This window comes from Staurois parvus, unplaced genomic scaffold (genome assembly GCF_062004578.1).
Source record: "Staurois parvus isolate SC_StPar_1 unplaced genomic scaffold, SC_StPar_1.0 ptg000714l, whole genome shotgun sequence".
In the NCBI taxonomy this organism is placed as follows: Eukaryota; Metazoa; Chordata; class Amphibia; order Anura; family Ranidae; genus Staurois; species Staurois parvus.
The window spans coordinates 2,779,324-2,795,846 of record NW_028318510.1 but is presented as its reverse complement, the minus strand read 5'-3'; the positions used below and the strand labels follow the sequence as shown (position 1 = coordinate 2,795,846).

The following is a 16,523-nucleotide window of genomic DNA, read 5'->3' as shown; positions in this document are numbered from 1 at the left end:
CCTTACTGTATCCAAAATGAAAAAAAAGGTTTGCCTATAGTTTTGCTTTAGATCTTATGTGAGGATTGTATTTAAACTTGTCGGCAGAGAATGCTTTTTACTTTCTGTGTGTCACTAAGTCAGAATTAGACTTTCTCAGACAGCAATACTAGAAAAGTGGGGACGGGTTAAAATCTGTGTTGATATTTGTCCTTATTGGTGAAGTTTGCTTACTTCCTGTCGTGTCATTGGGAAAGGATGGGAAGGAAAATCTCCCCAACAGAGACATAGGCATCAAGAAAAATATGTCAGAGCTCACCTTTTCCTACACTATTTAAAATAAAAAATAATGGTAATCTTTCATGTTAAATGGATTTCCAAACTTTTTAAATTCTACATGTAACTAAAACAATAATAAATCCATTATTTTACAGTTATTTCTGTAGTATTCGGTGCTGCAGGTAAATCTATAATTGTTAATCTTTGTCTCAAGAAAACTCAGGACCTGTAAGAATTAGGGGTAACTACTGTATTAGTATAAAGGAAAGTCCAAAACAGGTAGGGAGTTTCTAAGTTTCTTCCAATTCCTCTGTAGTAAGAGCGGCGCAATGCAATTAGTAATCTACCTTAGGTAATCTTTTTGGTAACAGTTGCTTTTGAAGACATAGCTCTCATAGCTTGTGTGTACATTTGCAGTGTTATGCCACAAGCTATGAGAGTTATGTCTTCAACAGCAAGTATTACCAAAAGGATTACCCAAAGTAGATTACCAATTACGTTCATTTTTTTTCCCCATTTTTTTTTACCTGATGTTTCTGCCAATAACACTCTTCCTGTCTTACGGTGACAACACTCACTCACTGCACTATATCTATGGAGGAGCAGTGTTATCACCTTAAAGTGTTACTAAACCCACAACAGTAAAATCAGCTATATGCAGTAAAGCATGCTTGTTATACTCACTGTGGAACCCAAGGGGTTAATCCTCTGCACTGTGTAAAAAATGGCATTTTGATCCTTTCTTCTCTTTATCTTTCTTGCGCATGACCGCGCAATTGTTAGTTAAAATAACGCAGCGCCATATCGCAAAAAATGGCCTGGTCAGGAAGGGGGTAAATCCTCTGGAGAACAAGTGGTTAAGGTAGACTTAGAATGATTGATGGTCACTATCACCAAGTAAAGCTGTAATGAATTGGAAATAGCAAATTTTGGGATTTTGGCTGATAGCTATGGTTACTCTGAGATCATGGCATCAGTGGTGGTATTTGCAGGCAGTGCATCTTATGGTCATGGCTATAAGTTGTTTATGGGCTTTACTGGGTTTGATTACAACTGCAGTTCTGTGCCTGATGACTTCTATGGTTTTGAAAGAACTAGCTTGACCAGTAGTGGGTCTTGACCAGGTTCCAGATTCTCCATTAAGGGCCATGACTGAAAGGTAATTCTGTCAGTGATAACATTGGCAGAATGACTGAAATTCATCTTCCATTACCACTAGGAGCAGGGCCTCTGCTGCTTTTAAAAACACTGCTAAACTCAGACCCTAGCAAAGGAGTAGAGAGGGAAAGAGCGAGTGATATATTGCCGGTTCAGGCAGCAAGACACCATCTTCATAGTATGATGTATGTTCATTCCCAGAGATTCTGCTTTTGGCAGACAGATGCTGGTGATAGACTTGCTGATCTGACATGGACTGTATTTCTAAAGAGAATCTGGCAGGGCTTGGGTGATACAATGCTTGGCATAAAATTGAGCATCATCTGTCATGGTTACTGTGAGTAAGTCCAAGATGTTGTTGGAGAGATCTGCCTGTTGAGGTTGCTGAGACTTGTAACAAGCACACTGGTGATAAAACTCATCAAAGTCCACTAACACTAATTAATCACATTTTGAAGGGTGTTCTGACCCTTCAAAACAAAACTAAAATAGTTGATTAAATTGACCTTTTTAAAGGTGATTTAAAAAGTAACATCTTGTGGGTGCACCTCATAATGGAAGGCCCTATATGCAGTCCTCAATGCTGTGGCTGACAATGCAATGGCTGACAAATTTTGACTTAAAGCAGAGATCCACCTAAAAGGGGAAGTTCTAACTACTCTAAAGATTGGTCCCCGCTCCCCAATAAGGATTGGCACCTTTGGAGAGCGGGGGGGGGGGTACCCAAATTTGAAAATTTGACAGGTATCCACTCCCACCTCCACTGCGATCGCCTAGGCAATCGGAAACAGAAGTTATCCTCCTACCCTCCCTCCTTCCCTGAAGTCTTGTAGGACACATGACAGGTCCCAGAAGACGATGGGGCCATTCAGGAAGCGCAGTGCTACTCGCGCATGCGCAGTGGGCACCCGGCTGTGAAGCCGGGTGCCCACACTGAAGATGCCGGCGCCTGGAATACAGGATGGCCGGTGGCTGTTGCGGGGGCACCGCAGGATCGTGGGACAGCTGAGTGGCTGTTTTTTTAAAAGTCAGCAACTACAGTTTTTGTAGCTGCTGACTTTTATTTTTTACAGAGTGAGTGGACCTCCGCTTTAAGCTCAAGAGAAATCAAACACACAGATTTATTTCATGTGAAAGTGTTTATTTTAAAGCATATCACTGCTGTGTTAACAATGGAAGATTTGCAAGGATTATGAACTTTTCTAATGTAATAGTAATTGAGGGCAGTCATCTTGCTAGGTGTCCTACATTAACAATGGACTTTTGTTCATCTCTTTCGGTTAGCATGTAGGTTGTGATAACATTTTGGGCTCAGATGCCAAAGAAGACAGGTGCCGAGTATGTGGGGGAGACGGAAGCACTTGTGAAGCCATAGAGGGATTCTTCAATGATTCACTTCCCAGAGGAGGTAAGATGAAAATCTATGGCTCAAAGCTATGGAACTGTTGACAAACCACACATCTGAGGTTTAAAATGTTTTAGAATTTACAACATTTTAGCAAAGAGGATATAGGAACCCATTTGGAATTGTAATACTAATGGTATATTCTTTCTTGGTTTGTCATTAATACTCTACTTTTTGAAAGCAGAGATATTGTTTAGATGACAGTTTTTTTGGGGTACCACTGGTGGACTCCTGTTTAGGTGGGCAGGGGGTGGGGGGTAGAGACAGTATTTAGGGTAAGTAAAATTCTTTTTATTAAATGATAAAATGCCCACTCACTTGGTTAAAATCTGGTACATTCACATAGACAAAACCTCATGCCTGGGTGTACTGCATGGGTTAGGATTCATCTGGATGTGCAAAGCTGGCGCCCGCGCTGGATGTGCGTCACCGCGTACCGGAAGCTGCGTCACCGCGTATCTACGCGTTGCGTCACTCAACCACGTGACTTCATCAGGATAACTATGTGAATGTACCAGATTTTAACCAAGTGAGTGGGCATTTTATCATTTAATAAAAAGAATTTTACTTACCCTAAATACTACACTATGGAGGATCTTTTTCTTTCTCCCCATGGTCCATGGTGAGGGGTAAATCTAGCTGGTGTATCTATCCTGAAAGGCCTGGAGTTCTTATTTCTAACCTGAGAGGGGGACTACAGGTGAAGTACTGAGGATACCAGCCAGCATTGGAGAAGGATCTAGGAGTGATCCTGGAGGCATAGTGGCCCTTTGGGTCGCTGAGTGGAAGTGAGGGGGCATTTTAGCCACAGAGGATAAGTGTGCTGACACCTTCACAGATATCGTCACTAGTATCACTCTGCATGAGTTATTGCTTTTTGTAGCACCATTTGGATTATTTATGGACTTTTGGAATATTTTTTTGCATTGATTATCTATAATTTATATTGATCACATTAACACTGATCACACTGAGTGTTTTTTATAGGGGATTTGTATTATATGAATGGGGGTTTGCTTTCAATATTATTATATGATGTAATACACATTTTTAGAGTTTATTGTTGCACGTTTCTGAGGTTTCTTTAGGACCTCAGATTACACTTTTTGTGAACACTTTTGTTGGAGCACTCCTTGCATTTTATTTATATATAGAGTGTTGTGAGTTATATCACTTTACTACTGCATATAGACATAGTTGCACCAACTTATGTAGGAGCATTTGTTTCACCTCTGTGTATTACCTGAGGCCAGTCACTTCATTGGGCATATGTAAGGCCCCTTTCACACAGGACGGACTCGTCAGCGGATCCTCTTACTCAGTGGGAGATTTGCCCGCTAATTCCCCCTGAGCTAGCTGATGATAAGTCCATGTCTGCTCCGCTTATGCAGAGCAGACACAGACACAGCCTGCTGTCCTCTATGGGTTGTCGAATGGAAACAGACCACCTGTCAGTTTCCATCCGACTGTCATCTGATTCGTCATATGGATGAGGAATGGATCCCCATCTGTCTGTTTTTAGTGGACAGGTTTGGATTGGATGCAGAGAGAGCAATTGAGCATCTGATCGGGTTTGTTTGAAAAATGGACAGGTGGACCTAATCGGTCCACTCAAGTGAAAGGGGCCTAAGGGTTTACAACCACTTTTCCACAGAATTTTGCAGAACATGTTCACATATCCACATTTTTGCCTGGTGCGTTTTTGGAAAGGCTCAGGGACTTTTTTGAACGCAAAAAGTTGCATTTTTGGCTCTATATATTTCAATGGAAACGCTGCAGAAAAGCATGTATTGCATTTTTGATGCATTTTAAATCTGCCTAGCAACAAGAAAAATTGAAAAAGAAGGGAAAAAATGCAAAACGTATAAAAAATGCAGCAAAAACGCAGGTGCAAAAAACGCAATGCAAAACGCAATTCAGAAACAGCTCAAACGCAACCTGCATAGGTGTGAACCTAGCCTTAGGGTTTTTTAAGGGAGCACTCATAATAAAAATGTATAGTTTGTTGTTCTCTTCTAGAAAATAATATTTAATGAACGGAGCTGCACAACTGGAATCAGCATTTTTTTTTTTTCTAGAAAAAGCTTTTGGGTTTTCTTGAGAGAAGACAGAGTCCATGCTCTAGCACCTCCAACGGTACAACTAAGGGACTTCCATGGGATGCTTTGCAGATGAAATATGAGATTGCAGTCCCTAATGTCAGGAAAATTATAGGAACATCTCCCAGGATGATCTGTGGGTGTCTTAGTTCATGCTTTCTTCACAGATATAGCGCTACCCCCTTGAGAGCCGCTGCTTTTGTGTCCCCCTATTTTCCGGCACAGCCAGGCAACACAAATTTTCCACTCTTGCATCCCAAGTCAGTAAACAGTCCATGAGCTTGGTTTTGTTGTTTTATTTGGGGTTAAACAACTTGGATGGGGTCTAGGGGTATATGGGATGCCCAATGGAACTGAAACAATTTAAAGGACAAACTTCGTATGTGCAAAAAAGAAGATCAGTACAGTCTTTTCTAGGAGCACTTAGTCCCCTTTAAATGAATCTTCTTCAGGCTCCACATGAAAATCTCCTCATCCACCTGGCTGTCATGAAGAGTATCCCAGGGCAAGGGATTCTGAGACATGAGAATGCTATGAATGCTGTCCCAGGGAGAACTAGTTGGGTATTGCACCTGACTGCCCTCTCCTTTGTAGACCCAGCGGGTGTAGAGGTACTGTCCTGTCTCTGTAGTTTTAAAAGGTGAAGCTGCTTTCAGGTCTTACGCTGGACTGGCTTCTTCCCCTGCTGACACAATGTCCTTTTCTTTAGACTGTAGAACAGTGGAGTTATTTCCAGCTCCCAGCATGTAGGTAGACCCCGGTCCTCTGGGGCCCCCTCCCAAGCTCCACACCAGCAGCACTTCCTCACTCTATCTTTCACCCAACTCCCCTGCTGGCCAGGTTCTCTCATATTTATGGGCTGAACTCCCACACTACCAGGCCTCCTGCCTAGGATTGCTCAGATTCCCATAAATATGGAGATCATCCTCACCTCTGACCACTAGCTTCTAGAAACATTTCCAAATCTTTAGAACAGGGGGAGGTAGAAGAGGATTGACCTGTAGAGCCCTCCTACCCTAATTTGAAGTAACCTTGCTGACTCACTCCCAGGCTGACTCTCACCCAGGCTTCTAGCAAGCCACTAGCTATACACAAAAAATAACTGCACTAGAGCGTATTACAAGACTGGTGGGCTGATTAGAACTCAGATATCTGAATAATCTATACAGTAGCTGTGCACACTGGCTGTAAATTGTACTTGTTAGGCTAGCCATATAGCAAAGAATCTTACTATTTAGGCATGAACTATCAGACTGCCTTTTCTGAACTGGACATGCACATCCACTGTTTAATTCACTTTGGCCAATTGGGCCTAAGGGCTTTAGCAGTAAAAAATAATAGAAGTCTGTACAAACTTTACCTTCCTGATGAATCCTGACAATCTGCTTATGTTCAGATACACTTTTACATGTTCCAGAAAACTGGAAAAAAAGATCTTATGCCTTAAACCCATTTGTATTGTGCAACAATGTTGATCATGTATGGCCAGCTGTAGCCTACATGTGTACTCTAAACTAGCAGTTGTCCGTTTGTCTGTAGTGGCATTATGAAAAACTTCATCACAGTTGTATATCTTCAAAGATGACCAGGAAATGTAAATGTTTGAACATATTGTCCTATTAGTTGGGATTTTACACGATTGGACATAAGCATCACTAAAGAGAGCATTCTTAGTGAGCTGTATACTTGAGTGCAGTGTATTTTTTATTCATGTCTTTAAGAAGGACATGGAAAAACTGAGACCCACTCAATGAAAACATGGCTGTACTTGTACTAGTGTGGGATATTTTCATGTCCCCTTCTTTAGCCTGGGTTCACACTGATGCAGTGCGGAATTCACAGCGGTTTCTGTGCGAATTCCGCACCGCATCACAATCGCATCCCGTTCATGCAAACCTCTGTGGGTGTGTATGTTAGGTTAAGAACACCCTGAAATCAGTCCGCAAAACAGGGTGCGATGTGCAGAATCGGATCGCATAGGTGTGAATACCCATATGATCCGATTCTAGTGTGGACCAAAAAAAGGGTCCTGCACCTTTTCGGTGCGAAGGCGGTGTGATTTGAGCCATACAAAATGTATGGCTCAAATCGCACTGCACAGAATTTGCATGTGATATGCACAGGAATGTGTGCGGTTCTTTGTGAATCACACGCGGTATGCTGCATCGCACAAGTGTGAACCCAGGCCTAATAGTGGACAGCACACTACAACAGAGTGCATAGTCGACTAAGCAATGGGGTTGATTTACTGAAACTGGAGAGTGCAAAATCTGGTGCAGCTCTGCATAGAAACCAATCAGCTTCCAGGTTTTATTGTCAAAGCCTAACAAACAGGAATTAGAAGCTGATTGGTTACCATGCACAGCTGCACCAGATTTTGCACTCTCCATTTTTAGCAAATCACCCCATTGCGTAGTTACTAGTCTGTTTTTTATGTAACCGATTATCTTTAGTCCCTGGAGTAGCTAGGTTAACATCTGGAATATTTATATTCTATCTCTTCATTATCTTATGTATAAATGTAAGTCATAAACACGCAGTTTATGACCAGTAGCCATCAATGTTATGGAGCCTTTTCCATTGAACTCATACACGCACCAGCAGGACAGAGTAACTGTCAAAGGCTGTCAGACATATGTAACTCGTCTTGGTGTTATTTAAAGGCCCTGGAGGAATATAGTATTGAGTCACCAACATATCTTCATAACAAGCTGACATTTATTAGGGAGCGCACCATAACATATTGGTTCTTTGCTGTTATTTGTACTCCGTTGCTCGTTAGTGTCAAATATAAAATGTTTCTAAAATCTTTAAGTTGGAGTGATATTTAAAATAGATAAATATGTTAAAAGCTGGATTCCCAAAAGAGGTCATTAATCCAGGATTTATCCATATTACTCTGTACATTATTATGAGCTTCAGTGAGCATGTGTGTAATAATTCTGAAGATAAATATAGGGTGTTTTACAGCACACAGAGAAAATGAGTCTGTGGAGGTGGATGTTAATGTAGTCCTGGTATCTTCTTTCAGGAAATTCTTCTTTGCAGAAAGTTGTAAAATTCAGAAACGGAGTGCAGCAGATCATTGTTGCTCATCAGTACAGGTGTCTAAAAGGCTAGTTCAAAGAAATGATTCCAGTTGGTAGCAAGCTTAATCATGTGCTTCCAAAACATGATATCACCACAGTAATTCTGAGAACCACTTAACTGTCACAGGAATTACAAAGCACAGTGATGGTGTCACTCTCCTTTGATGAATTAATTGGACCGTAAACAAATAAATAATTGGACACACCAACTGTGAAAGAATGTGATTTTTGGCATGGTTTTGCAATAAAGGTCAGAGATTCAGTGTAAACCAGAGAAATGGAACTTTAGGTTTTAGATAGATGTAAGTACACATTGTAGTTTTTGCTCAAAGAGTCAGTCCATCCAGCACCAGCTGGTTGAACATTCAGCTCTTTGATGTTGTTAAATCCTTTTAGGCTTTTATTTTTGCTGTTAAGTGTGCTATGCTACTTCTTGTATTGTTTTGTAAGTGTGCTGATCTGGTACTTGTATTAAACTGTTCTGTGAAGTGCCTGCCCGTGCCCATGTGTACCTCAATTTTTGCTAGGTATACATTGTTCTGAGTAGTTGTCATCTTTATTTTGATTGTATTTTTGTAGATATACACTGGAGGTCCTAAGTGAGCCTTCTGGTGTGCTCCTGAGCCTTTAGATCAGGGGTGTCAAACTGGTGGCCTTCCAGCTGTTGCAAAACTACAAGTCCCATCATGCCTCTGCCTTTGGGAGTCATGCTTGTAACTGTCAATCTTGAAATGCCTCATGGGACTTGTAGTTTGGCAACAGCTGGAGTTTGACACCTGTGCTTTAGAGTGTATGCCAGGGCAAAATAAAATTAAAAAATCCATAGTACATCCCTGCAATATATGCACATTTCATCATGTTTTAAAGATCTTGCAAGAACAGAAAAATACCCGTTGATGCACTCAGCTTCTACGTCCTGTTGTGGGCTGACAGCACACCTCATGTCTGTGGACTATGAGTGGTTTCATCCGTCCAACTGTCTTTTACTAAGCTACTCAGCCACTCCCACTCTCATCATGTCTACATCATAGAAATTATTTTATTTATAGTCCGAGATAAGAATTAGGATTTGGCTTTGAGATAACACAGGAAGTAAGCACTGGAAACTGATCATGCCAAAAAACTATATTTCATTTAAGGATAGTAATCATAGGAAGCCATTTATTATCATATAGTTGTTTGTCTCCTTTTTAAATCACAATGATAACAGAAATCACCCAAATGGCCCTGATTAAAAGTTTAAAAGTTTCCAGCCTTTGGAATGTTTGGCCTTGGTACAGACACACAAGGTGACACACACAGGTTAAAATGGTAATTAAAGGTTAGTTTCCCACATCTGTGGCTTTTTAAATTGAAGTTAGTGTCAGCATATAAATAGTCAGTTAGTTTGTTAGCTCTCGAATAGATGTACAGAGCAGGCTAGATGCTGAGCCATGGGTAGCAGAAAAGAACTGTGAAAAGACTTGTGTAACAAGATAATGGAACTCTATAAAGATGGAAAAAGGATATAAAAAGATATCCAAAGCCTTAAATATGCCAGTTGTACTGTTCAAACACTTAATCACTTCCACAGAAGTGGAAAATTCAGGGTTCTCTTGATACCAATTCAAGGTCAGGTAGACCAAGAAAGATTGCAGCCACAACTTCCAGAAGAATTGTTCAAGATACAAAGAAAAACCCACAGGTACAGTCTGCTCTGGAAAAAGACGGTGTGGTTGTTTCAAGGAGCACAATACAATGATACTTGAAAAAAAAATGAGCTGCATGGTTGAGTTGCTAGAAAGAATCCTTCACTGCGCCAATGCCACAAAAAAGCCCGGTTACAATATGCCTGACAACATCAAGCTTTTTTGTGGCATTGGCGCAGTGAAGGCTTCTTGCTGGCAACTCAACCATGCAGCTCATTTTTGTTCAAGTACTGTCATATTGTGCTCCTTGAAACAATCACAACCTGTGGGTTTTTCTTTGAATCCCAAACAATTCTTCTGGCAATTGTGGCTGCAAACTTTCTTGGTGATCACTATCCTTAAATAAAAGACAGTTGTTTGGCATCAGTCTTACTGTATTTTCAATTTCAATGACAACATTTCACGATTTCTGCTAGGGTGTGCAAACCTTTGAGCACAATTGTATTGGAGATCTATTAGACTGGAGTTTGAGACCACACTTTGCAGAGGAGCTATGGCATGGCAGCGTGGGATATATTTTCAAATATATACAACATAAAACTCTGTTTCAGTGTTTCAACACTTGTTATTAAATCAGTTTAGGCTTTGTTTTTTGCTGGGATCCTTTTTTTTTATTGTACTGTTCTATGGTAGGATGGTCACAGCTAGAAGCTCCTGAATGGATGGGGAATTTCACCATTGTACTTCCTCTAGAAGAAGCAAGCTAACGATCCACACCTCCCCAGAATCCACCCATAACTTAAAATCAGGTTTGAGTGGGCTAACCTTTAGGCTAGGTTCACATCTGTGCGGATGGTGCCATTGCGGATCCGCACAAAAATCCGTGCAACCGCACCACCCACACAGAAGAATGCGGACCCACGGGAGGGTGCCATTAATTCTAATGGCACGCCTCCCACACTGGAAATCGCAACCGCACTGGGAACCTCAGTTCCCGTGCGGGCTGCTGTTTTCAAAGAAGCGCAAGGACTTCTTCCCTGCATATCCCGAGGCACAGGAGTCCGTTCAAATGAATGGGCTCTCGTGCCCACGCCTTACGCAGCCTGCAGGAACGCGGATATGTGAACCGGGGGTTAATGTCGGCATGCTTTCTTAGAGCTAGTAATGTGATACAAATTATATATTTGCTATGTATTCACTATTGGATTTCAAACACTCTTATGACTCTTTGATTACATGTGATGATGTTGGCTTAAAATTCATAAAAATAAAAAGATATGAAAATGTTCCACTCAGAGTTAAGGTGGATTCAGTGAGAGGTATAGATAATTTTACTAATATAACATGTTTAAAATTGTATGTATAGTGAATGCCAAGCGTTTTTGATGTAGATGTCCATTCTGCATTCCAGTTACATACATTACATAGTAGAGGCCAGTGACTCAGGTGAACTTTAGGAATCTGAAGAATTTACAGTGTGTAGTGATGAATAATGTATTGTGTAATTGCATTGTATCTTCTTGAGGAAGATCCAGATGCCAATAATAACAGGGTGATCTTTGCCTTTCAGGCTACATGGAAGTCGTTCAAATTCCACGAGGTTCAGTTCATATTGAAATTAAAGAAGTTGCCATGTCTAAGAACTACATCGGTAAGTGTTCACTAAGGAGAGAGAGATGGATAGATAGATAGATAGATAGATAGATAGAAATAAATGAATAATATAGATGAAATTGACCGTTGTTTAAAGTCACAGGTTGGAACAAAATATTTTGATCTGAAAGCTCAATTTACTAGAATTTAAAAAAAAACTGAACGGTAGTGCTATGAATGAAACATCATGAGATATGTAGTTTATCCTTAACTGACTGTTGTGCTAAAGTTGTTAAAAAGAAAAAAAAACATCCTTGAGTGGCACATAGCTTATCCAGCATTTTATACTCAATCTATACCATCTAGTATTCAAATAATTAAAAAAAACTATTCAATAAGCTAGTGAGGCTTTTCCACCAGGTCATACTGAAGGTACACTGGGAAGAGATGGAGAAATTGCAGTACTAGCCGGTATACATTCACTAGTTGGGGCATTGGCCACTACCTCTCCCAGTTTAGGTTTAGGGCTTTTTGATCATTTCGCACTGTAAATTGGTTGGTCTCAAAATACAATGCAATTGTATTTCTCATATGGGATTGCAGACCGCACCCCCCCATGACCAGAACATTCCCCAAATACGACCATTAAGAAAGAAACCATTAGGCAGATTGTGGCGAGAAATGGCCGCAGCACTTTATTGGTGGTACACAAAATGAACCATGTACAAAACTACAGTAACCATTGATGAATTTCAAACTTGCAAAATATAATAAAACAACTTCTTCTGGCTCAGTTATTGGAACTTGAGCCATCACATAAAATATCTGCACTTCTGAAAACGCCCCCCCTGACTCCAGGGTGACAGCACCACACAAAGTGCGCGCAACCAAAAAAAAAAAGGGGGGGGAGGGAAGCTCTTCTGCTTGCAGGTTGGCCACTGATCCAAATGATCCAGGTGCCCCTTATATCCTGTCAGCCAATGCTCCAGAAACTTCCGTGACTCCCGATTGGATCCCAGGAATTCTGCTTAACAAAATTTAAAGGAGCCAACACCAAATTTCCCCACACATGATAAACCCACCATTTACCACTACAAACAAGCCCATTTGAGAGGGGAGGGGTGGGGGGCGTCCGCAATCCCACAAAAGTGGTCCCAAAGGTTTGTGCCCACTTTTGCCAATCTTAAAAACTGAAATTGCCAAACGTCCTGGGTTGATGAATGGGGGCATCCTTTGGATCCTTTTCTGTGTTCAAGCCTGGTAGCTTTTCTATTTACCTAGCTTTTTGTAGTTCTGTTAGAGTATGCTTCAGTTAGAATGTAAAAAAACATGTACATAGTTAAGATTGTAGCCTGAATTATTTTGTTTCTTATTATTATTAGAGCCACAGTATTGTTTTTTGAGCTGGTTGTTGCCCACTAAGCACCACATAATTATTTTTTCTTATATGCTGAAAGAAGATGGCCTTTTTAAAGAACCTACCTAATCCCCTTTATTTTACTGACAGGATCAAATTATTTGGTACAGCTTTATGAACATTATTATTATTATTATTATACAGTATTTATAAAGGGCCAACAGTTCGCTCAGCGCTGTACGTTACAATGGGAGACAATACATGAGACAGTACAATAATAATACAATACGATACACAAGGGGTTCTAGGGCCCTGCTCCTTGGAGCTTACAATCTAGGAGGGAGGGGATAGTGGTACAGGAACATGAATGCCAATTTCAGTTTGAATCTGGAAACAGCTTGTCACCTTACCTGGTATTCCTTATACTGTAACTACTATAGAATACATGTAGTTTTCAACTGAATGTCCAGGTAGATAGGAAAAACAAATTTTAATCAAAAAAACACAGCGCCCAGGACCAATCTACTAACAAACAATTTTAAGTGAAATGCTGCTGTGCATAGGTATATAAACCAAAACAAATTTTCCAATATAAACCAGCGCAAAACACAAATGTTAAAATAATAAGTGAATATAAAATTATTATTTTATAAATAATCTTTAAAGTCCCTTTTGAGGACTCCTCTATTTTCCACCTCAGATCTATGGGTATTTCTCCACTCGTCTCCTCGCCAAATCACCAAGTTCCAAAAATGGAGAAAAAGACTAATAGTGTAATACTGTTATACCCCTTCTTAGTTAATTCAAGCCAAACCACTCACATTTCATAGGATAAAAACCAGCATTTATTTAAGGACATCAATCGAATTTTCAAACAGCAAAACAAATTTCCACAGCTCCTCGGAACTCACAGCCTTGTATACAGCAGGATGACAGCCTCCATAAAGAACAAACTTCCTCCACTAGTCAAAATGGCCGCCTGGAACGCATCCCTCGGCGTGCGTTCCACTCACCGGAAATGACGTTGGACGTTCGGGAGACCAACCGGAAGTACGTCAACACGTTTCGCCCCACCCACAGGGTGTTCTCAAGACCTGGAGAACGCCCTGTGGGTGCGGCGAAACGCGTCATTTCCGGTAAATGGAACGCACGCCGAGGGATGCGTTCCAGGCGGCCATTTTGACTAGTGGAGGAAGTTTGTTCTTTATGGAGGCTGTCATCCTGCTGTATACCCATAGATCTGAGGTGGAAAATAGAGGAGTCCTCAAAAGGGGGTCCAGGAGCCCTAAATAATCCTGAAAGGTGTTTTACTCACCATTATCTGGTTAGTGCGGTTTATGTTGGTTTCGGCACTGGTGGATGGTGGAATAATTATTTGAAGCACTGAAGTTTATTTTTTAGAAAGTTTTCTTAGGGATCACTGAACTTTTGATTTAATGTCACGGGTTTGTGGTCACTTACATTTATCACTGGACTTTAAAGATTATTTATAAAATAATAATTTTATATTCACTTATTATTTTAACATTTGTGTTTTGCACTGGTTTATATTGGAAGATAGGAAAAACAGGCTGATGTCATTCCTATTTTTTGAGGAGGCAAGGTTGGAGAGGTGGAGATTGGTCTCCTTTGTAATGTGCTTGCCTTAAAAAGAAGTTTCAGATATTTAATTTCACAAACATAAAACAAAATTCTCAGAGAAATTTCATGTTCTGTTGGTAACAAAAACATTTAAGATTCTAATTCATTTTTATATTACACCCTAGCTCTCAAATCTGATTCAGATGACTATTTTATAAATGGTGCCTGGACAATAGACTGGCCAAGAAAATTTGATGTCGCTGGAACAGCATTTCATTACAAACGCCCAACTGATGAACCTGAATCCCTGGAAGCCTTAGGACCAACAACCGAAAGCCTTATAGTCATGGTAAATATTCTTTTCAGAAACATAGAAAATATATGACAGTGCTACAGGTGTCTACAGGGGTCCCATTTTTGCTACATTACATTAGGTCAAAGTGTATGCAGTAGGGAAGTATAAAAAATTCTGTTAAAAAAAAACACTGTAAAGCTGACCATATGGTGACTGCGCAGATTTCAGTTAGTGTGTGGCCAGCCTTACTCAACAGAAGTTGACCATTTGATCGACTTCTGTTGAAGGGACATGCTGGAAAACTTTTGTTGATCGGTGACTGCAGCCACATTACATTTGTATTTAGTTATACAACCTGCCTGGCAGGACTATTTATTGTGCTAAATCATGACTTCATCACAATATTTTTTGACAACTTTGTCAATTTGTACATTTTTGCACAGAATCCTGGTATTTATAAGGAGGAGCTTTGTTATAGCCAAATTTGTGATATATGTATTTATTCATACATAATGATCAATACAATTCGGTACACATAGAGTTTGATTTACTAAAGTTGGAGAGTGCAAAATCTGGTGCAGCTCTGCATAGAAACCAATCAGCTTCCAGGATTTTTATCAAAGCTTAACTGAAAAAGCTGAAGTTAGAAGCTGATTGGCTACCATGCACAGCTGCACCAGATTTTGCACTCTCCAGTTTTAGCAAATCAACTCCATAGTCTGTATATATACAGGTGAAACACGAAAAATTAGAATATCGTGCAAAAGTTCATTTATTTCAGTAATGCAACTTAAAAGGTGAAACTAATATATGAGATAGACTCATTACATGCAAAGCAAGATAGTTCAAGCCGTGATTTGTCACAATTGTGATGATTATGGCTTACAGCTCATGAAAACCCCAAATCCACAATCTCAGAAAATTAGAATATTACATGCAATCAATAAAACAAGGATTGTTAGAACAATATTGGACCTCTGAAAAGTATAAGCATGCATATGTACTCAGTACTTGGTTTGGGCCCCTTTTGCAGCAATTACTGCCTCAATGAGGCGTGGCATTGAAGCTATCAGCCTGTGGCACTGCTGAGGTGTTATGGAAGACCAGGATACTTCAATAGCGGCCTTCAGCTCTTCTGCATTGTTCGGTCTCATGTCTCTCATCTTTCTCTTGGCAATGCCCCATAGATTCTCTATGGGGTTCAGGTGAAGCGAGTTTGCTGGCCAATCAAGCACAGTAATCCCATGGTCATTGAACCAGGTTTTGGTGCTTTTGGCAGTGTGGGCAGGTGCCACGTCCTGCTGGAAAATTAAGTCAGCATCCCCATAAAGCTCGTCTGCGGAAGGAAGCATGAAGTGCTCCAAAATCTCCTGATAGACGACTCCAGCCTCAGTCCACTCCTTGTGAAAGTCCCCAACACTTTTGAATGGCCTTTTCCTGACAATCCTCTCCAGGCTGCAGTCATCCCTGCTGCTTGTGCACCTTTTTCTTGCACACTTTTCCCTTCCACATAACTTTCTATTAATGTGCTTTGATACAGCACTTTGAGAACATCCAACTTCTTTTGCAATTACCTTTTGAGGCTTTCCCTCGTTATGGAGGGTGTCAATGATTTTCTGCACAGCTGTCAGGTCAGCAGTCTTTCCCATGATTGTGATTCCTACTGAACCAGACTGAGAGACCATTTAAAGGCTCAGGAACCCTTTGCAGGTGTTATGGCTTAATTAGCTGATTAGAGAGGGACACTTTGAGCCTAGAATATTGCCCCTTTTCACAATATTCTAATTTTCTGAGATTGTGGATTTTGGGTTTTCATGAGCTGTAAGCCATAATCATCACAATTATGACAAATCACGGCTTGAACTATCTTGCTTTACATTTAATGAGTCTATCTCATATATTAGTTTCACCTTTTAAGTTGCATTACTGAAATAAATGAACTTTTGCACGATATTCTAATTTTTCGAGTTTCACCTGTACCTATTCTATCTTTCTTTTTTCTGTTTGTTGTATGCATATGCTGATGTTGTCTTGGTAATGTGTGGTGGTTTTTGTGTTGT

At 40.4% G+C, this 16,523-nt stretch overlaps 1 protein-coding gene across 1 annotated transcript in view; it reads left to right on the top strand.

The window, feature by feature from the left end:
- Positions 1-16,523, top strand: part of ADAMTS6 (ADAM metallopeptidase with thrombospondin type 1 motif 6) — a 433,529-nt gene that overhangs the window by 335,349 nt on the left and 81,657 nt on the right. Inside the window, exons 17-19 of the mRNA XM_089653457.1 lie at positions 2,701-2,824; positions 11,208-11,288; positions 14,354-14,517. Of these exons, the coding sequence (XP_089509583.1) occupies positions 2,701-2,824; positions 11,208-11,288; positions 14,354-14,517 (369 nt within the window). The remainder of the gene's footprint in view (positions 1-2,700; positions 2,825-11,207; positions 11,289-14,353; positions 14,518-16,523) is intronic.